General features: G+C 48.3%; 1 protein-coding gene across 6 annotated transcripts in view; it reads left to right on the forward strand.

Moving 5' to 3' along the window:
- Positions 1 to 16395, forward strand: part of DNMT3B (DNA methyltransferase 3 beta) — an 88022-nt gene extending 71627 nt beyond the window's left edge. For 5 of the 6 annotated variants that reach the window (XM_065566346.1, XM_042842583.2, XM_042842584.2 and 2 more), the window contains exons 13-21: positions 369 to 552; positions 1262 to 1346; positions 3361 to 3506; positions 3725 to 3815; positions 4271 to 4419; positions 5579 to 5664; positions 9078 to 9147; positions 10059 to 10177; positions 12284 to 16395. In XM_065566346.1, coding sequence (XP_065422418.1) covers positions 369 to 552; positions 1262 to 1346; positions 3361 to 3506; positions 3725 to 3815; positions 4271 to 4419; positions 5579 to 5664; positions 9078 to 9147; positions 10059 to 10177; positions 12284 to 12425 — 1072 coding nt within the window. In that variant the 3' untranslated portion in view covers positions 12426 to 16395. The remainder of the gene's footprint in view (positions 1 to 368; positions 553 to 1261; positions 1347 to 3360; positions 3507 to 3724; positions 3816 to 4270; positions 4420 to 5578; positions 5665 to 9077; positions 9148 to 10058; positions 10178 to 12283) is intronic. The other variant, XM_065566347.1, reaches the window with a different exon arrangement.
- Positions 16396 to 22824: the final 6429 nt, after the last annotated feature.

Below are 22824 nucleotides of genomic sequence, written 5' to 3' on the forward strand. Positions count from 1 at the left end.
AAAGCACTATGCTCTGGGCCTGACTGGTGCTCAGCAGACCTGCTGCCTCATACCTGAGCAGGTCTGTGCACGTAGCCCTTAAAGAGAATAGCACGTGCCTTGCCCAGGATGCAGGGAGGTGAATACCCTGGCTGAAGACGTAGCTGGGGTCATCAGCTCTAAACACCTAGAGATGCATGCATTCCACAGTGATGCCAGAGAAGACCTGGAGACCTACTGTCTCCCTGAAAGATGGGAGAGATGAGAGAATTGGGCTCCATAGCAGTGTCCTGTCCTGGGGAGATTTACAAGCATAATCTTGGAGGTGGAAGGTGGCTCAGTGGAGGAGCCTCTGGAACTCAGTTACCGTTTTCTCCTGGTTTGCGCAGGTGCTTCTGTGTCGAATGCTTGGAGGTCCTGGTAGGGCAAGGTACCTCGGCCAAGGCAAAAGAGCAAGAGCCCTGGAGCTGTTACATGTGTCAACCACAGAAGTGCTATGGGGTGTTACAGCGCCGACCGGACTGGAATGTACGGCTGCAAGACTTCTTCACCAGCGACAAAGGACAGGAATACGTAAGGAAATCAACCTGGGGCAGGAGTACAACAGATCACACATGGGGATGGGCGAGAGGACACTAGCAAAGGGGAAGGACATGAGGCTGTGTAGGACACTGGGAATGGGGATTTGCAGGAGGGTAAGCAGCAGAGAGGAAATGTTAGCTACGCATATGGACGTGAAAGTTAGTTTTAGTTAGCCAGTGCACTTCAGTGGAGCCATCCCAGCTTGCCTGAGCTGAGGATGTGCCCTGGGGAGCGCAGCAGAATGGCCGAAGGACAGCAGAAGAGGGAGGAGGAATTGAGGCAACAGGGAATGTTTTATCTCTTTGGGTTCTTGTACGTCATCCGTCCCTGTGGTCTCTGAGTGCTTGAATCCTTCGTGCTGCCTATAAAAGGGAGGTGAGCATCTTCCTGAGGGGTCCTGCTGACTGTCATCTGGGATTATGGGAATCCGCTGGATTCTTAAAACCACTCCTCAAAATCCACACTTTTCTGTTAGCATTTGACCCAGTCGTGGTGCCCTCTGTGTTCCTGACTTGTGTTTTCCTGCACGCACGTCTTCCGAGGCTTCTGGGCTCTCCCAAGCTCTCCTGAAGAGAAGCCAGCTGAGAGCCCTGTAATGACAGGGCTTGGGCCCGGGGCTGCCTCGTGGAGCATTGAGCAGGGGAGTCCTGCTGCAATAGGAGCATGAGCCCACTTCATTTCTCTCTCTATTTAATTGCAGGATGCGCCTAAAATCTACCCGGCAGTGCCTGCAACAGAAAGGAGGCCAATCAGAGTGCTGTCCCTATTTGATGGCATAGCAACAGGTGAGGAGCCAAGAGAGCTTATTTCTGAATGACTAACAGTATTAAATATCGATGATTCATACTGCTCTAGCACCTGCCATCCAGGGAGATCCAAGCCCCTCACAAACCTGACTGAACTCAGCCTCGTAGCCCCCCACGGTGCTAGGTCATTGTCATCATGCCCATTCCACAGATGGGGAACCGAGGCCCAGAGCGATGAAGTGACTTGGCCACGTTCACACAGAGTGAGCCCGAGGCAGAGCCAGGATTCTCAGACCAGCGCTTTATCCACAAAACCGCCCCTTAAAGAGTCCAGAATCTGAGTAGCTGTTTTTTCTGCTCGACGGAGGGAAGTTGTGGTGGGAGAGGGCAGGCCCTTGAGACACAATTGCTGTTGTCCCTTCCATTCACCAGCGGAGCCTGACCACAGACCCAGCTTGCTTATTAACGGATATGGAGAATGTGAAAGCAAATCAAAGGCAGAGGTCGATGCCAACGCTGTGTCCCAGGTACAGCTGGCTGGAAAACGAGTTTGCAAAAAAATCAGAGGTTTCGAAATGTCGCTTTCGTTTTGCATTGGAATGAAAATGAGAACTTTGGGAATTTTTCACTAAAAGTCATGAGAGGGAGAGAGACTTGACCCACCCCAGAACAGCCAATAGCCTGGTGGGTAAAGCAGCTGCCTTGGGGCAGGGAGATTGAGGTGTAAATCCCTTCTCTGAATCAGGCAGAGCAGGGACTTGAACTTGGTTTCCTGCATCCCAGCTGAGTCCCTAACCACTGGACTGTTTGGGAGTGGGGGGGGGGGGGTGATGTCTTTCTTTCTTTCTTTCTCTCTCCTTCCCCACCCCTCTCTCCCCCGACCAGAAATGCCATCCTGGGCCTGAGAAACCTTCCCAAGGACAGTTTCACAGAAACTGACTCTTTCCGCCAAAAAGCATCTGTTTTGACGAATCACCATTTTACATAAAAAAAAACTCCCGACCAGCTCTAGTCCCAGGGCCTTGGAGCCTGGAATTAATAACCCATCTGGGGCAAATTCCATTCTGCTGTATGTAAGATGCAATTCCACTGAAGTCAGTTGAGTTGTGTTTGTTTATACCAGGGCTGGATTCGACCCTGTAATTCAGCTTCAAGGTGAAGAACCATGTCATACTCACTAAGTGCACCCAGGGCAGCGTGTCCTCGCACACATTGTGTCCTGGGCAAAACCTAGGATGAATTCTTCAGTTACACACTACATAGGTTCTACCAAAGTCCTGGACTGGATCTGGGTGGGGGATGGATTCTATACAGCCAACTTGACAAGAGATAAATGCTGTGTTTGGATCTTAATCTTACCTGGTGACAGGCCTTCAGGAAAGGCTAAGTGAGTGCTAACCAGAGCTGCTTAGAACATTCTTGGAGACCCTACTTGATAAGCAGCATGTCCTGGGTAATACTGAGGAGGGGGAGCTCTAGGACGGTATGTCCCCCATTTGGTTTTGGTGAGGAAGCTGGAACAATTGGGCTTTAGAAAGCAAGGGCCTGATTCTCTGAGCTTCTGAGCACCCTCCTTGCCCACTCTGTCCAGGGAGAGGCGAGGGAGCTCTGGGGGCTTCCCTGTAAGATGGAGCCCCCAGTAGGGAAATGTCTGGGGGAACCCCCAGTGGGGAAAGGCGAGGGAGCCCTGTACGATGGAGCCCCCAGTGGGGAAAGGTCTCCGTGCAGGTGGCTTGACTACTGAAGGTTCAGTTCTGCAGACACCTCCCTGGTTCTGCTTCCTCCCCCTGGAGAGAATGAATGGGTGCTCCTGGGAGAAGTCCAATGTGTTCTTTGAAGGTGTCTCTCCATGGAGAGGATCTTAAAGGGGTGTGGGGGAGCTCAGAGGACCAGATTCTGCCACCCTTACTGAGCTAGAGAAGATCCTTAGTCTGCACTTGCTCATGATGCGCCAGGGTGGCACAGAGCGTGTGTTATGGGCCAGTGGAGAAGGATGAGGGACTGATAAGAACCACCCAACCGGAACTCAACCTGGGTGTCTTTTCCCCAACAGGTTACCTGGTTCTGAAGGACCTAGGCATTAAAGTGGAGAAATACATCGCCTCTGAGATTTGCGAAGATTCCATTGCTGTGGGAACTGTCCGGCACGAAGGGAACATCACATACGTGCATGATGTCAGGAACATAACCAAGAGAAACGTGAGCATAACCAAGAGAAATGCGTTCCACGGAAGGGCTGGCGAACACACCTGCCACGCCAAGGGGGATTTACTTTATTTACTACTGAAAAGGAGAAGTGTGAGCTGAGTGTGCAGACCTGTGATACAGTTGTTGTCATGCCCCCAGTGGCATGTACTTTAAGGGGAGACGACTGTTATCTGGTGTTCACTGACACTGAATCCGATTGTCTGTCCTAGATTGAGGAGTGGGGTCCTTTCGACTTGGTGATTGGTGGAAGCCCCTGTAACGATCTCTCTATTGTGAATCCTGCCAGAAAGGGTCTGTATGGTAAGATTGTTTGTTTGTTTCTGGAGGGGTGTGGTGGCTAATGGGGAATGGAACATTTCACCTCTAACCCCCTGGTTCATATCCAGCCGGGTTTGGTGCTGGCCACAAGATTCTACCATCTGGTCTGGTGACTGTTTGGTAGTTTCTGGGAAATGACTTGGTGTCTCATTCCAGTTCCTTGTGGACAGGAGTCTAAAACTACCACCACCATAAATGGCATTAATATGTTCCCCAAGTGGCACCCGCTTTAGGGCGGTCCAGGACTGAATGGACCGTGGAGACTGAGCTTGTCTAACCTCTGGAAGGGCTAGTTCAGGGTGGAGGCGCATTCGCAGCGCGGTGTGAAGGGAGCTCTTGTTGTTCCTGCCTGTGCCGTCGCTGTGACGGGAGACGGGAGTCTCTCTCTTCTTTGGGCTGGGGTAAGCCCTCACAATCTTATACATTCCCTATTGCAGAGGGCACTGGAAGGCTGTTCTTCGAGTTCTATCATCTCCTCAATTACGCACGTCCCAAGGCGGGGGAGGAACGCCCCTTCTTCTGGATGTTTGAGAATGTTGTGGCCATGAGAGTCAATGATAAAAGGGACATTTCTCGATTTTTGGAGGTAGGAGTTACTGGGAGCCATTCCCCGCATTCCTGCTTTGCAGACAAGGGCCTAGAACGGGCAGGCTCTTGCATCCTTCATGTGCTTTATCATATAATAGATCCTATAAATCAGCCTGAGGATGAAGCTGGGCTGTAAGAATATGTATGGGCGGTGGTTGTGTAGGGACCCGGGGTTAAAAAGCTCAAACAAAACAACTGCGGAGGAAGGATGTTCCAGAGGACAATTCACAGAGCTGGGAATTGGCAGATAGATGTTCTATTCCTGGCTCTGCTCCAGATTTCCTCTCTGACCTTGGGCAAATGGCTTCCCCTCTCTGTGCCTCAATTTTCCCATCTGTAAAATGGGATTAATAGTTCTTAGCAGCCTGGCAGGAGGATTTTGAGCGTCTGTTCATTAGTGAACAGTGCTTTGATATTTTAGGGAAGTGCAAAGCATTCACTCTCACAATAACAAAGACGGTGCTACAGATGAGGCTGCAACGTCTGTGGCATCATTTGCAGCCTGTCTATTGCGTGTTGTAAGAGTCTCTACCTAGGAGGATAATTCTGTCCCGGACCCAAAGTAATGAACAGTGAGACACTGGAATTTGATCAACATATATCATTCTTATTCATTTGTATTGCATTGGTGCCTAGGATTCCTAGTTCTGGATCAGGACCCCATGTACGCACGCAGAACAAAAAGACATTTATGCTGGCTCCCTCTGAGAGGATCTGCTGAGTTTTTAAAATTGCACGTAGTGGAGAACGCACTCCCCATGCTGGGCATTGGCTTCAGGGAGCTGGAGAATGCTGCTCCGGCCCTGGCCACTGGCGCACAGGACTTCAGGGTGCGGGAGCGTGCAGCAGCACCACTTTGAAATTTCAGGTCCTAGGGGAAGGAACAGGGAGTCCGGTGGCACCTTTAAGACTAACAGATGTATTGGAGCATAAGCTTTCGTGGGTGAATGCCCACTTCGTCGGATGCATGAGAGTAGCCTTTTAAGGCTTTGTTCATTGGTTACGTGAGGAGCAGGGCAGTTCGCCAGCCCTCTCCATGCAGTGAGTTGATTTGGAACGCAGCTGGAGGTGGCTGCAGTTGGTGCTGGATGGTACGGTTTATGCTGGCCACAGGTGCTTCTCTTTAATCTTTTCCCTTGTTCTATCTCGGAATGCAGTGCAACCCAGTTATGATCGACGCCATCAAGGTATCCGCTGCACACAGAGCGCGCTATTTCTGGGGCAATCTGCCTGGGATGAACAGGTAACTCTTCTATTTGTGACGCTCTCCTGGTTCTTTCCTCCTTGGCACCACGTGCAGCTCCTGGGAGCCAATGAAACTCACTAGCCTGCGACCCCACAGCCCTTTGCGGAGCTCAGTTATCTTCCCAACAATGGTTCTGTTTCTGCATTGCACTTACTGTTCGTAATTATGTGAATCTGGAAAAATTGTAGAGTTTGGGCCTGATCCAAAGCCCGTTGAAGTCAATGGGACCCCTCCCTGGGTAGCAGGGTGCACTGGCTCAGGCCCTTCATGCAGTTTGCTGGAGCTGTGGTAGGAATTTCAAACTCACTATCCTCCATCCTAATGGGTTACTGCAGCAAACTCGGGACAGTGAGTAATCTGAATTCCCCTCTGCCACCGCACAGGGCACTTGGTTTCCCTTGCACAGTGCTGTGAGACTGGGATCCATGCACGGTCCGCACTCTGGGTTTGAGATGTTTAACAGACCTCGTGATAAACGTACCCAGTTCTCTTAAGCAAAACACTCCCCTGTTTCCATGAGCTGGAGATTCTCTTGCCTCTACAGATACCAGTTCAGTGTTTGCAATCGCACATGCACAATTGCCTTTTTAGAAGGACACTGACAGTCCAGTTCTCTGTGGACCAAAACCTACCTCTGTGAGTGGCACTGACTGCCCTTCCCCATGCTGACAGCCTCAGCCTAAGGGAACAAGGGTTTGGATGGGCCGTAAAGATCAAACTAATCTCTCCGTCCTGGAGATGGTCCATCCAGGGCAGTAGTGAGGCCCATTTGCAGGGCAACGGGGGGGAAAGCTGGCATGGTTGCAGTCTATCTGGTAGCTTTCTGAGGATGAACAGAAGCTCCGCTCTCCCCAAGCCTTCTGTCCAGCCCCTTTCACCACCACCAAATTCACAGGAAAAAGTTATAATAAAATGATATTGCAATTAAATAAAAGGATGCTAATAGTGACCTTGTTAACCAGAGATTCCTAGCAACGGCAGATGGAATTTTCACACATCAAAATTCTCAGTAAGTAAATACAGACACAAAGAAACCAATGGAATCCCTCAAGGATTTCTGAACTTTATATGCTTGATTGCACTTTAATTGCAGATATGTTAAAGCTGCACCTGATGGAAGTAGGCATTTGAAAAGTGAAAGAGAAGCTGCGTGGCTTCTATGATGCCTGCATTTTGAAAATCGTAGTTGCATGTTAATTTGTTTATAACTGAGCATAGAGATTAAAGCATGAGGTCTCAGTGGGGTCCCACTAAAGTGGGTTTGGGGTCAAATTTTCAAAAGTGACTAAGTCCCATTTTCAAAATCGATGGACACTTAGGAGTCAAGTCCCATTGACTTTTAATGAGACGAGGGGTCCTAAGGGTCTTTTGAAAATGGGATTTAGGCACACTTGAAAATGTTACCCATGAAAACCTATTGAGGGCATTGCAGAAAATGAGTTACCAGACGCCTGTTCCAATTTAGAGCATGTGCCTAAGAACAATCGCTAATTAAATGGGGCTGACTGTAATAGCTGCTGTTGCTACTTGACCTGCTTCTATTTAAAATTGTCAGGTATCCAGGACAGTTGTAACAGGATAAAACCTACAGTCGTTGCTGTGTAGTTGTAGCTGTGTCAGACCCAGGGTATTAGAGAAACAAGGTGGGTGATGTAATATCTTTCCTTGGACCAGCTTCTCAAAAGCTTGTCTCTCTCCTCAACAGAAGTTGGGTCAATAAAAGATAAGGATCTTACCTGCCTCACCTTGTCGCTCTCATCACTTCGGCTATAATTTCTTAAAATGTTTCCTTCAGGCTATTGAGAGAGAGACTGTCAATGATGCACCATAATTTTATTGTTATGAATCATTCGCTGACCCTTTAATCATTTTTGATCACATCATGATGTGTCTGAGGGATAGGGGCAGCCACTGTAAATTGCATAACTATTGTACATTGCCTGAAACAAGTGAACTCTGCAAAGAGACAGCACTAGCAGCCTGTGAAGGGCTGTGGTTGGTTTTGTAATATGGCTGACCCCAGCCAATGAAGTTGAACAAGGGTATGTGCAATGTCATTATAATGTGGTTTGAAGAGGCGGGTATGGTCTGGAGCTGGAGAGGGAGAGAGGCACTGGTCTTCTCTGGAAAGCTTGGTATGAGGGAGATCCACAGATGAGCTAGGATCTGCGTATTCAGACAGCTGGCAGCACGCTGCAAGGAGGAAAGGGGTAACAGCTCAAGTCTGTAAGCTGTAGCTCCATTCTGCTTTACGGATAAGGATGCTACAGCACTTCGGAAAGGGATAGAGCAGCGCAATGAGATGGGGGAATGGGCAACACAAGACCTGGTACATCCCAAGGATTCACTGTGTGTAGTGGGAGATTCTAAAGTCCCAACGGACAGGAGCAGTGAAAGCCGCCTTTGGGCTGGGTTCCTGAGTGGTCCTACATTTGAAGGAAACAGCTTATTTGTTCTCTTGGAAGAAGCACTCAGTTGTTACCTTCACTTTAAAGAACACGGTTCAAATTGACTTGATATCTGGGCCCAGAGCTCCGTACTGTGTGGGATATTTGTAAGTAGATTATATGCTCTTGCATCATCTAATAAATAGGCATGTTCATTAAAGCCTCTTAAGTAGTCAAGAAATGTGAATCTACGTTTGCGCATCAGTGGGCTCTACCACTGGACCACTCATTTTTCTGTTTATATTTCTCAAGCTGGCGGAGGTTTGGTTTCCGTCCCTCACTGACAGTGTAGAAAAAAGGAGTCTCACAACCTCCCTCCGCATCTGTGCCTGCCATTTTCAGGTGGGAAATGAAATGATATAAGAGGCCAGGGACACAGTTGCTAGGTGTGGCACAGAAAGGACGTGCACAAATCCGAGTAATCAGTTGCCAGATTTGTTGTGCAGGTTATTCCCCTTCACACACACATCTCCAACAGTCGCACTGTCTTTACAAAAACACAAAAAACCCAATAGGCCAGTGGGTTTTTTTTCTTGGATTTTTTCAAAGTCATAAATATTTTTCCACTTCTTACAACTATAATTAAAGAACCAAACCAGAAGCCCCGGCCAGCCGTTAATGTCATGTTTCCCCCATGACCTCTCTTAGTTCTTCTCTCTTTTGGGAGGTTTCTGGATTCTGTTGCCTCTTGTGCATAAAGCTTGCTTATGCTGAGCAGGGCTGTGTGGGGCTTTCACAAAGGCTGTTCACATGTATGAAATGATAATGGTGAGGCTTTATTTTCACCCACTTGATTTGCAGTCTGGGATTACATTTGATTTTCACCTTTTCTTTAAATGATGCCGCACTCCCTGCTACAGCAGAGGAAGCGATGAATTTTGCACAAAAGATAAGCTTGGTGGAGGACTAGAGAACAGACTTAATTGTAGAGTTTAGAGTGTAATGAGCTTTGCCTGTTCTCAGGCCTCTGGTAGCTTCCAGGACTGATAGAGTTGAGCTTCAGGACTGCCTGGAGTACAGTAGGATAGCAAAGGTAAGACTTGCTGTTCAACCCTTTCCCTTTCGTTCCTTGGGGCAGTCTGGTATTTCTCAGCTTGCCATGAATACCACTTACTCGGGACTCCGTCACCTCCTGGGGCTCCCTCGTGTAATACTGCATGCTATAATAAGGGGTGTCCTGTCTGGTGGATGCTCTAGTTGATTTACTCTCGAGGATTCTCTGCTTTCTCCTGGACTTGAGGATATTCTCTCTCGTTTCAACCCTAATGAGGGATTTCTCTGTGGTTCCAACCTCTCTCTCCCTCCCTCCCTCCCCCACACCTCCCTTATTTTTCCCTCCGTTCTGCTTTGTGGATCTGGTGAGACAGATGATGCTGGGCTTCTGTCTTGTTCATAGGGGCTTTCTGTTGAGGTATCGTCCACACACAAATGAGGCCCAAAGCTGAGAGTTTGGCTGTAACTGTGGGGACTTAACGCCATGTGGCACAGTCCTGATTAACGGACACACACCCTGGCCTGCTACTTTTCCTTGTTCCCAACATGCCAGCGCTGTTCCTACAGGAGACACAAATTGCTGCTCTCCCTCTGGATCTCTGAATAGATATTTTTAATTCTTGGGAGCTATGGATTTCAGTGCCCAGGTAAAGTAGCTCCATCCATTTCCATATACTTTTTTTACAAATACCCTCTTCTGCGAGTGCAACCACTCCCTTAAGAGCTGACGTGCCGGTGGTTGCAGAATCCGTTGCTGGCATCTGATGCATATTGGTGTAAATACTAAAAATGCTGGCATGCAAAATCCCTGCTCCTTCCTTTTATCGTTCCCTGCCTAGATCAGCCCTGTTCTCAGTACGAGATCTTTGCAGGATAGCCCATAGAACATCCATTTGATCCCGAATACTAAACCCAGAAGTTCACATCAACTCTTGTTGTTTTGTTCTTCAGTTGAGAAAAGTGCAAACCATAACGACTAAATCCAACTCCCTCAGGCAGGGGAAAAGCATGCAGCTCCCAGTGCTCATGAATGGGAAAGAAGACAATTTGTGGTGCACTGAGTTAGAAAGGTGAGCGTCACTACCAAGGGGTGGCTCAGAGAGAGGTGGAGGGATGGGAGAGGGGGGAAAAACGGTGGGGATGAGGTAGAACCACACGCTCAGGGCATGTCTATGGCAGGCTGGGGTGTAAATCCACAGCGCGGCAGCCTGCCGTGAACTGACTGGCCATGTGGCTCTTGTTCCTGTGAGCAAAAAGTACCGTGGAGCGCATTGACCTACCGCTGTTCAGATCAAAGCGGACTATGGAACTTTTAGTGCACACTAGCAGGGTCCCCTTAAAGGCCTGTGGGAGGCGCTGCGTGCATCTGCCAGCTCTTCCCATGGGAGTCTGTGATGGAGTTCACTGGCTCTTCAGGGTGAGACTCCAAGAGGGCGAGGCCATGGTCCAGAAGCCCCCGGCCTTGAATTGGTTCCTGGAAAGGAAACTCTTCTCCAGCCTACACTGGAGGGAGGTGTGAAGTGTGCATGGGAGGTGGCCTTTTCTAACCTGGCAGTTCCTCAGCAAGAAGCAGAAGCTGCTGACCCTCCTTGGAAGGGGCCTAGGAGTTTACACTGCAGGCTCTCTGGCTTGTCACTAAGGGCGATGGCCCAACAAGGGGGACTTCTCAATGGTTTGTGGACTCTGCAGCAGGCAACAGCACAAGGAAGCCTACAGTTTAACGACTGAAAGAGCCCCTGGCCCTGATCCCTGAACAGAGAGGTCTTGGGTGTGTCATCTGGTTCTTTTATTTCCCCCTTCCCTGGTTATGTTTTAAATCAAGCTGGCACCCCAGGAAAGGGTAATTTGTTAATCAGACCATCTGGGGTGTCTCTGTCAGCCGGGACAGCTGGGCTCTGCTGTGGGGGTGCTCCCAGCGGAATTAGTCCATGCATGTGTTGGCGGAATGCACTTCTTCTTTAGTTTAGGGGGATTCCAAAGTTCAGTTCTTGTGGAAACTGGTTTTCATGTTGTGCAGTGATTCTCCAGTACCTGACACATCTGTTTGAGCTCTTCAGGCAAGTGATTGGATATATTCACTTGCCTTGTGTTTCAGTGGACATCAGTAATAATAATAATACTAGAGACCGCCATTAAGATACATACATTACTGCACTTCAGTCAAGTGCGACAGTCACTGCATTTCACCTGACTGACGGCATATCAGGGCTTTTCAGTATGATAAGAGCCCAGTGCTGGTTTCAGAGAAGAGAGATTATCTCTGCCTTTCAGTAATACAAGCGAACCAAGATCATAGATTCATGGAGGGAAAAGTACTCTAACAGTAGTGTGGATCACTAGATTTCAGCATCTGAGTGTAAGCTGAAAAACGCCTTAAACTTGAGTTAGGTTTGTGAAAACCATGAGTATGGAAGCGTGTGAGAGCCATGTGGAAACATAAAAGCCATACCAGAACAATCTGACTAGACAAGCTTTTACAGCTGGGGGCAGAAGTGATTTTTCAGGATATAGATCTCTACAGGAAAGAAAAAATATGTAGCATATATGGAACACTCCGCTTCATGAGAGAAGGGTCAGGGTTTTGGGACCAGATTTGTAAAAGGGGGTGGAGGGCTTCTTTAATGTGAGTGTAACATGTACCTACGATGGAACTGTGGGCACAAATCAGAGAGAGGCTTGAGGACTCTCACCTATACTTCCAGTGCCGAGACTGGGCAGACACTGTGCCCACAGAGTCGGGGTCTGGGCCTCATCCCTGTGGAAATGTGCCCCTTAGTGAGACAAAACAGTGACCAGCGCAAGAGACATCCGTGTAGAAATAATGCCTTGAGGCTATGCAAGGGCACTCCATACCAACTGTGTGTCATTCGGGTGGAGGGCGCTGTCTCCACGACAACACAGAAGTGGGCATAGGTGAGACATTGGCTTTGCTATTGCAGAGAGCCACAGGCCAAAACTCCTTCAGTGCAGGAGCTGTACAGTTGCTCACCGTCTGTGGGTGAGGGGATCCCTCCCCTGGAACTCCCAGAGAACCCATGCACAAAGCCCAGTGCCTTGGGCAATGCACACGGTCAGGGTTCTGGCCCTCAGGAGTAACCCTGTGACTACAAGGACAAGACGTCATCGAAGTGTAACTGCTGTTCTAAAAGCTCCTCTTCTCTTCCTTCCCTCTGCAGGATTTTTGGCTTCCCCCTTCACTACACGGATGTGTCCAACATGGGGCGTGGAGCTCGTCAGAAGCTACTCGGGAGATCGTGGAGTGTCCCGGTCATTCGGCACCTCTTCGCCCCGCTCAAGGATTATTTTGCCTGTGAATAGCAGGGATTCCCTTGTCTCTTCTGGTAAAGATGCACTAGCTCAACTGCCTGTGTGGGAGAGGGAAGGAAGAGAACGGCCCACAAGCTCCATTACTTGGTAGGAAATGGTCCCCCGAGCCACACGCTTTGGGAAGGAAGTGTGGCCCTGCAGGGAGAACGTAGGAAACTTTCTTTAACCAAAGAACCTGTTAGGGTGACTTTTTCAAAGGGACAGAAGACAACGCTCTTTAGAAAATACCGAACACAGAAGCTAGCTTACCCCACCCAGGAGAGCGTAGGTATGGTGGAAGAGACCGCTATGTCTCACACAGAGCATTAACCATTCCATTTTACTGTACAATTGAAAAGTAGCGATTCAGAGGCTGGGTGGTGAAAGCCGCTGGCTGGCGGGCTGCAACCATACTTGAAATAGGTAGAAACAAGGCTTTTGTGGGGGAAAAAAAACCAGCCTCTCAAAACAGTTGCTAAGAAATCGGAACTGTAGCCACAGGTATAAAGAACCCTGTCAGGTTACATACACTGAACAAACCAGCGGGATACAAGAACCAAATAGCTTTTTACATTTTTTTTATTTGTTAAAGTTGAATTTTGTTTTTAAACTTTTGTTGCTGCTTTAAGGCATTACATGAGAATGTGGAAATTCCTAGACCTGAATGTAGCTGAAACTGAACTGTGAGGTGATAGAATTACTGTTCTAGTTAGAGCTAAAGAAATGTTGTTGTTTGTGTCTGGCTGTAGTTTTACCAATATTCACTCCTTCCTTTTTAAAACATTCTTTTAATTTTTACATTAAGAACAGCTGAACAGCTAGAAAGGTAAAACATTCGTCAGTTTCTGGAGAGTCTGGGCTCCAAAGCAAAAAAGGAAAATGTTCTCTTAACGTTTTGCAAACCAATGTGCTGAAATGGGCAGGAAGGGGCAGCACTCATGTTCAATGCTGGTTTTTTTTTTTAAAAACCTCAAAACTTTATTTTTATTAACAGTTTTATAAACCTGAACAGTGTTGCCAACACAGTGTTGTCCAATCCTGATCCCACTAAGTCACCGGGGTGAAATCCTGGCCCTGTTGAAGTCCATGGCAAGACTCCCATTGACGTCAGTGCAGCCAAGATTTCACCAAGGAATTTTGCTCTGGGCTTTGGCCTGATTCTTCTCCCGGGTTAGTCAGTGGTGCTTTCGCTACTGACTACAGTGGGGCTGGAGCAGGCCCGTGTAAAGGGAACCCTCCTGCCATGGAGTAAACTCTCAACACCCCCCACCCTCCTTCGGGAGAGTCCGTTTTTATTATAAGGTGAATCAGACAGATTCCCACTGTTCTTATCTCATCTGCCATCCCTGCACATACAGCTAATGTCTGTTAAGAAGCATAGAGGGACATATTTTTACTCTGATCTTTGCCCGCCCACAGGCACCAGTTGTGTGCATGGCCCCGGCCTTGGCAGGTGCAATCACCTACCCATTGTGAAGTGGATGATGCCCTTTGCTGAGTTGGGTTTGATCCGGGTTGAAAATCTGGCTTCAGGCTGAACAACCAACTATGGATCTAGTGCCACTGGACCCTTCCTGTCTAATCCACTGCCATGCTCTGAGAAAGGGACGTCCCAGTCAGGTCTGGCCATCGTGCTGGTGGCTAGGGCAGACCTGCTTCCCCAGCGCCTTGCTGAGGGCCTCACCTTACTTCCTGCCTTTACTGGAAAAAACAAACATTTGCAATGTTGAAAGAAACTCCCAAGACTGACTAGCGCTTACTGGATCCTGAATTGGATAAAGCCTGGACCCAGAGATTTCAGCTCTCAAATACAGTAATCATGGGCCGGGCAAGCTAGTGTGTAGGGCTCTCATGCATATCGTACATACACCATGATGAACAGTCTCTCTGACAGATCTACTAATGACACAGGGAAGTCACTTTATAGGGAAGTCAGACTTTTTCCCCACAGAGCTTCCCCTAAAAGTGGCACCCTCCTGTGCATATTGCCATGCTTTGAAACAATCCAGGACTTCAGCTCCTCTGTCCTCTCCTAGCTCTGTTCTTCACTCAAACCAGTGGCCCCAGTGAAGTGACGCACTTTTTATGCTCATGCTTAACAGAACACATGTGCTTCTAGAAGTGCTTTGCTGAATTGCAGGAAGTGTTGCTTTATCTGATTTGACTGAAAGCAAATGCCATTGCATCTAAGAAAAGGCTCGGGCAAGAGGCAGACCAATGGACTCTGGCTAGTCGTTGCAAAGGCTTCCATTTCTAAATGAAGAGACGCCTCTGTCTCCTATGGCAAAGTAAACACCAGCCTGGCCCCCCAGACACGCTTGCAGGCTATGTGAAAAGCTAGGCAAACAGCAGTCTTTCCGCATTGTGCTCAGCAGCCTTCCTAAAGGGCAGCCTCCACTTTAACAAGGATCCATGAGAAATGAGAGCGTCCCTATCTCTGCTCCTTCTGCCCCTCCTTGATAACAGGAGACCCCTGTGCATTTCCTTGCCACGTCCTAGAAGAGGGCATCATCCCCAGTGGATGAAGACCCTCGTGTTTCCCACTCCTCGCAGGGTGTAGCTTACCCTGTGTCGAGCTGTTTTTGCAGCTGCAGCCTGCCTCCTCTTGATGCCCAGGTCGGGAGTCAGTTGGGAACTGACAGCGGGGGGAAGCAGGTCACAGCCGTGGGAGACGGGTTTTCCCACAGAGGAGAGGAGAGACTGAGTAGCGCTCTCCTCTCAGTCCTACCCCGTTGCACTTGGAAACCCTGTCAGTTAGCTGTTCCCACGTGACATCCACTTGAGAATGCACTGACTTCCAAAACGCTGAAGAAAAACCAAGCAGCGCTCTCCTGTGTGCTACCTCCAATCTTTCTAAGCAACTCAGGGACAAGAAGCAGCCTATCATCTCCCTTCGTCATCTCACACCCATAAACTACACAGATGTGACTCAGGAGACACATGGGGCCAGATTTTCAAGTGATGTAGGTGTTCAAAATGGTCTTCTCACCTGAGCATGCAACTGACAAGTCTGCACACAGGAATGCACATGCAGCTGGCTAATTGGGTGCCTCTGTGTGCAAAGTTGGAGGAACTCCACATGCATTTACATGCCTACCTCGCCTGAAACTCTTGAACCAAAAGCTAAACCTGACCCCTAAACCTGTTCTGGATCTGGATTAGAACACTAACTCCTCATCCCAGCCCTAGTTTACTGTCATGTGAAAGCGTTTGATAGTCCCTGAGCTCCAAGTGGGTGGACCGCAGAACCCCCTAGAGGAGAACAGAGTTTTGCATGTTTGCAGGAGTCTGCCTACATGGAGCTCCTGGCAGAACTGAGACTTTAGATTCAAGTGAGACAAGAAGATGACAAAATCCCCATGTGAGTCCTCCATTTATTTTAGCCTTTGACCTTTTTTCAGACTGGATTAACACACGCGACCTCAACTCAGCTTTATCTTTGAATTCTCTACCCCAGTTTTTATATCCTTCCCTTCCTCATCAAAAGAAAAATAAATAAATAAATAAATACAATGCAGAAGATTTGGAAAGCAAAGAAAGATTAGGAAGAGAGGAGTAAGAGTTGTTTTGGCATTAAATTTACATGAAAAATTGTAATCTTCCACAAAATATTTTTCCCTGTAAAATCTGCCTTTTATTACAAATGTTTATACAAATGTTTTCAGGAGAGAGCTGCATTTCAGGAATGCTATTTTAATGATTCTTAAAGGCCTTTTACTCTCATTGGTGCTATTTTTTTAGACTAAGGATTTTAATGTCAAAACTTTTGTGGGTGATCTTTTAAAATCACGACAAGCTTGTATTTTTGTTGTGTTGCAATAATTCATGTTTTCTGTAAAATCGGCCTAGTACCAAAGTATGAAAAATCAAAACTGTGCCTTGTCTAAACAGTTTTACTCATTTTCTTATGAAAAAGAAAAAAGATCAATGCCCAGAGTTTACCTTAACGTTTATCAGTTTAATTAAAATCAGTATTTCTATATGACTGGACAATTTTTTTTTTTTAACAGAAACAAGAGAAAGTAAAAAAAAAACAGTACGGTGCTGGGAAATGGTGGTGATGAGAAATGTGCTTAAAATTAGTTAGCTGTCCACTTAGTATTCTCTTCATGTGAGTAGAAGCACTATTACCACACCCACACGAGTATCCACCAAGCATCTTCAACACCTTGCTGAGGTGATCAGGACCACAGTTCCCAGAGCTATCTAGCTGTTTGGTTTAGACGGAAGATTCCCACTTAGAGTAAAATCCAGCCGGGGCAGAAGGTCAGCACATGGGCCCACAGACCAGTAAATCGTGCTGCGGGCTTAAGAAAGATTTAAGGGGTTCCTAGAGCTTGCGCTGGTCCTCTGCGAAGGGGCATGTCACAGTATGAGTCAGTGGGACTTGCCACATCAATAAGGTGATCAGGATTCAAGCTACAGCCTGATCCTGCAAGTGCTGAATCTCTCACCTTAAAATGAAGGATGTTCTACTCCTTGCAGGAGTGAGCCCGAAGGACACCAGAAGCATGAGCTGTTCTCCAAAGAACTTTTTGTCTTGCACCTCAGCTATGCATTAAGGGTCTTCTTGCTGATGAAATCATGTGGCAAGAAGCATCATCTCTACAGCTATAGTGTCTACTACTCACCCTGGCTCAGCCTTCTAATGGAGCCTGAGTTGTTCTGTCCATTAAGCCATGGAGAGCTTGTGTTTAATTCCTAAATTATTTCTTATTTCACACGTTATGTAACACAGCACCCCGAGCCTCCTGTTGGCTGCAGCCTGCCACTCAGTTCTGCCTCTGCAAGCCAAGGCCTCGCCATCGACAGTGGAGTCTAACCTTTGGTTTCTGCAGCTCACCTCACATCCTTGCATAACAAGAACAGCGGCTCAGCTCGTTCCCTGGATTGCAACCTTAACTAGGGAGCAACTGCTGGCTCTACGTATATATTTAACTAACAGGACCCCTCAGTGATTAGGTCAGGGAATCAGAATGGGTGCTCGGTGGCGTTGGTGGCCTTTGATGTACAGGAGACCAGACTAAATGATGTGGGGGTCCCTTCTGGCCTTACATGCTGTGCTTCTATGCCTTGAGTATCGAGTTATTCACACTGGGCAAAACTATTGATTTCAGTAGGAGCAGGGTCAGGACCTTGCTATTCATTCCAGTAGTCCTAAGAACCATCCTCTTCAGCAGCTGTCAGGGCATGTGACCAGGAGTACCATACCTATGCGATCCACATTGTTCCTCACTCTGAAGTCAATATGAAGCCAGTGGTACTTTATCAGTTACAGCTGGACTTCTTTTCATACTGATATCTTTGGTCACCTAGAAGCCTTTGCTCCTGGCTGTGAATTCTCTGCCAGAGAATTTGGTCTAACCTGACTGAAGACTTTTTTCTTATTTTCTTAAAGCCTGTGATACTCATTAGAAGTTTTAACAGTTTTTCTGAACTGTTTTTTAGAGAGTGAAGCCCTTAGAGAAAGCTGTTGCAAAAAGAACTATATATAAATTATAATGGGTGAACCTTCTGCTCTCCAAAGCATTAGAAACTCACATGACGGGACAGGAATTTCTAAATAGTTATTGCTAAAGAAACACTCCTCTTGTTTGTGTTCATCATGCTCCTTACGTTACGCTGCTACATATCACATGAGCAAAGCCACAAAAGATAAACAAAAAAGGGAACTAACTGCAAGATATGTTAAAAATATACATGCATCAAGGAGCAGCATGAACTTTGTATTTTTGTTGTTTGCTTTTGCACATTGTAGTCATAAAGATGAGGTATTTTTTATCTTGTGTCTCCAGCTATGTGCAATGAAGAGATACAACAAGGAGACATAATTCTCCACTGCCTAACATCTTGTGTCTCCATCTACACAAAGTGAGTGCAGAGCACAGGTGAAAAGTACAACACAGGATGCAGAACAAAGAAGATTCAGGCCCTTAGTTATTAACACCTACTCATGGTAACATAGTCTTCTAGAAAGCGATAAGAAGTTTGTGTATGTGAATGCAGGGAAGACAGAGTCCTTGACTGATGGTACTGAGGTAGATTCCATGCATATTTAAAGAACAATTGACACTTATCTTTCATCTCAAGTGAGGATCTTGTTTTAGCCCTGGATTGAGGATGGCAATGGCTACTCATTGTTGTACCCAGGGATGAGGACTGGTGATGCCATATTTTCCTGTTGGCAAATCAGGGAAATTTTTTCATACCGTGGGGAGTTGAATTGGCAGATGATGTGTTCCTAGAGGGTGGGGTAAGTCATGCCAGTCCTCTTTTGGCCAAGTGGGAACGGGCTTATCTTCCTGATTTGGGGCTGGGTCGAGATGAACATGGCCCTACATGGCGGTTGGGGGCTGCCAAGGTCTGGCTTGGGCAGTAAGCGGAGGGCTTTTTAGACATGGCAATGGGGATTAGTGCCATGGTCATTATGCCCCAGACAAGCCTGAGTAAACACCTCAAACTTTGCTGATTATTTTACATAGAGTGTGAGCGTGTCTTTAGAGTCCCCTGACCCGCCTGCTGCAAGGAGAGGAGCCCAGTTGTTTCAGCCAGGGTCTGTATGCAGCACCAGTGCCAAGAAAAGGGCTCTCAAGAAACAACAGGTCAAACAAACTGGGAAGCTGGAGACTGCTAGGCCCTAGAGGGGTCTGCGTGCAGGATGGTGAGGGTGTGCAGGGGGCTGGGGTGGAGGTCAGGGAGGCTAGGAGGAAATAAGCCTGGAGTGAGGTCTGGGGAGTAAGCATGGAGGGGATGAGCCTTGGGGGAGGATGGGGCTAGGGGTGAGTGAGCCTGGGGAGGAGGCCAGGAGACTGAACTGAGGAGGAGGAGGGACTGGGGGGCAGTGAACCTTGGGGCAGAGGAGGGACTGGGGGGCAGTGAGCTGGGGGGGGGAGCGATGAGCTGGGGACTGGAGGGCAGTGAGCCTGGGGGGAAGTGATGAGCTAAGGGTGGAGGAGACTGGGGGGGCAGAGGAGGGGCTGGGGGCAGTGAGCCTGGGGGGAAGTGATGAGCTAAGGATGGGGGAGACTGGGGGGGCAGTGAGCCAGCGGAGGGGGGAAACAATGAGCTGGGGACTGGAGGGCAGGGAGGCTGGGGGGGCAGTGAGCCGGGGAAGGGAGGTGTTGGGGGCTGAGGGCAGGATGGGGAGGGGCTGGGGGAAGAAGGAGCTGGGGGAAAGTGATAAGCTGAGGGCAGTGAGCCTGGGGGGAAGTTTCGGGGGGGTAGCCGTGTTAGCAGGGCCGGTGCAACCTAGGGCGCCAAGATTTGGGGGCGCCGCCGCCAATCAAGACTAGGGTGACCAGACAGCAAGTGTGAAAAATTGGGACGGGGTGGGGGGTAATAGGACCCTCTATAAGAAAAAGACCCAAAAATCGGGACTGTCCCTATAAAATCGGGACATCTGGTCAGCCTAATCAAGACGCTGGCTGCAGATCGCAGCCTGTAGGGAGGTAGGACGTACATGATAAGAACCACGCTCCCAATGAATTGCTCTCCAGCCATTTAGAAAGCCAGTGAAGGCCTTTGATTGGGAATGGATACAGATAGGTACATTTACACAGTACTAGCTCCTCTGGCTTGTAGATTGCACAACAGCCAGAAGGAGAGTAGAGCAGCTTGCGGGGGGTGGGGGGGAGTGTAAGACACCCCCCCCCCCCCCGCCGGGGCTGAGCTGTGCTGTCAGTGCGGTGCAGCCTTGCATGGCATGCTCGGAGAGCGGGCTGCAGGATTTGCAGGCAGGGGCTCTGCTCCCTGGGGAGAGACGGGAGGGACGCCGCGGCTGGCAGCTCTGCGGGCTCTCTCGCATGGAGGGGCGGCTAAGCCTCTCTGCGCCCCAGTTTTCTACCCTCCTGACCCTGCTTTGGCATGAGGGCCGCGCACTCTCTGCCTCACAGTCCTGCCTGCCCCACGCCCCCCTGCTGGAGTGAGAGCCCAGCACTCAACGCCCTGGCCCGGGCGCAGGACGGACTCGTGAAGGCAAAGCAGGCGACAGACTCCCATTGCCCTGTTGCAATTGCACTTGGCCTCTGCTACATGCCAGCGACTGGAGAGGAGAGCGCCCATTTCACCTTGCGACTCTTCGAATCCTACCCCCCCCGCCACCCCCCCCCCCCCCGGCCAAACCCAGATTGCGCCCTCTCCCCCCTCCACATCCAAACCCGGTTGGCTTCCCTTCCCCTCCCCAGCCAAACCCAATCCTCCCAGTGACCGAACCCGGTCTGCTCCCCTTCCCCTCCCCAGCCAAACTCGATCCTCCCAGTGACCGAACCCGGTCTGCTTCCCTTCTCCACCTAACCCGATACCCCACTGACTCAACCCGGTCTGCTTCCCTTCCGCTCCCCAGCCAAACCCAGTCCCCTACTGACCCGAACCCAGTCTGCTCCCCTAGCACTCCCCAGCCAACCCCGAACCCCGACTGACCGAACCCGGTCTGCTTCCCCTCCCTACCAAACCCGATCCCCCAGTATGACAGAGTATCCGCCATTCTAATTTTATAAAAACAACAAGGAGTCCAGTGGCACCTTAAAGACTAACAGATTTAGTTAGGCACAAGCTTTCCTAGGTAAAAAACCTCACTTTCAGATGCATGGAGTGAAAGTTACAGATGTTGGAATGACACATGACGAGAAGGGAGTTACCTCACAAGTGGAGAACCAGTGTTGACAGGGCCAATTCAATCAGGGTGGATGTAGTCCACTCCTAATAATAGATGAGGAGGTGTCAATTCCAGGAGAGGAAAAGCTGCTTCTGTTATGAGCCAGCCACTCCCAGTCCCTATTCAATTCATAGAATATCAGGGTTGGAGGGGACCTCAAGAGGTCATCTAGTCCAACCCCTTGCTCAAAGCAGGACCAATCCCCAGACAGATTTTTACCCCAGTTCCCTAAATGGCCCCCCTCAAGGATTGAACTCACAACCCTGGGTTGAGCAGGCTAATGCTCAAACCACTGAGCTATCCCTCCCCACCAACAATTGATGGTGTTAAATTTGCAAATTAATTTTAGTTCTGCTGTTTCTCTTTTAAGTCTGTTTCTGAAGTTTTTTTTGTTCAAGAATAGTGACTTTTAAATCTATTATAGAATGTCCAGGGAGATTGAAGTGTTCACCTACTGGCTTTTGTGTGTTACCATTCCTGATGTCCGATTTGTGTCCATTTATTCTTTTACGTAGAGACTGTCCGGTTTGGCCAATGTACATGGCAGAGGGGCACTGCTGGCACATGATGGCATATATCACATTAGTATACGTGCAGGTGAATGAGCCCTTGATGGTGTGGCTGATGTGGTTGGGTCCTCTGATGGTGTTGCCAGAGTAGATATGGGGACAGAGTAGGTAACGAGGTTTGTTACAGGGGTTGGTTCCTGGGTTAGTGTTTCTGTGGTGTGGTGTGTAGTTGCTGGCGGACTCCTTGTTGTTTTTGTGGATACAGACTAACACGGCTACCCCCTGATACTTGACACCATGCAAGGCTCTAATTTTATTAATAACAATAATTGGATATTATAAAGGTAGAATAAAATGTAGTAGATTTTGATATGAAAGAATGAAGGACGGAAGTGACAGTGTATTGTGTATAATGTATGTGATTTATTTTAAGATCAATGCTATGTTGTGCAAAGTGAAAACAATAACAATGTCAACACTATCAGGTTATTCATTTATTTTTATTAAATATGTAGACTAAATAATGAAATTAATAAATTTTCAAGCCAAACGTGTATTAAGTCTAATGAACCATGCCATATTATGCAGTATTCATTTTTTAAAGTTTATAATAAGCGATGCTCCAGGGGGAGGAGAGAGGTTGGGGGGGGGCACAAGGTGGAAGTTTCGCCTAGGGCGCAAAATATCCTTGCACTGGCCCTCCGTGTTAGTCTGTATCAGCAAAAAGAACGAGGAGTACTTGTGGCACCTTAGAGACTAACAAATTTATTTGGGCATAAGCTTTCGTGGGCTAAAACCCACTTCTTCAGATGCATGCAGTGGAAGATACAGTAGGAAAATATATATACACAGAGAACATGAAAAAATGGGTGTTGCCATATTAACTATAACGAGGGTAATTAATTAAGGTGAGCTATTATCAGCAGAAGAAGTAGTGATAATCAGGATGGCCCATTTTCAACCGTTGACAAGAAGGTGTGAGTAACAGTAGGGGGGTGGAAATAAGCATGGGGAAAACAGTTTTACTTTGTGTAATGACCCATCGACTCCCAGTCTTTATTCAAGCCTCATTTAATGGTGTCCAGTTTGCAAGTTAATTCCAAATCTGCAGTTTCTCGTTGGAGTCTGTTTTTGAAGTTTTGTTGTTGGAGTATTGCGACTTTGAGGTCTGTAATCGAGTGACCAGGGAGGTTGAAGTGTTCTCCGACTGGTTTTTGAAGTGATGAGCTAAGGGCGGGAGGGGCTGGGG

This window comes from Chrysemys picta, chromosome 13 (assembly GCF_011386835.1).
Source record: "Chrysemys picta bellii isolate R12L10 chromosome 13, ASM1138683v2, whole genome shotgun sequence".
Classification (NCBI taxonomy): Eukaryota; Metazoa; Chordata; order Testudines; family Emydidae; genus Chrysemys; species Chrysemys picta.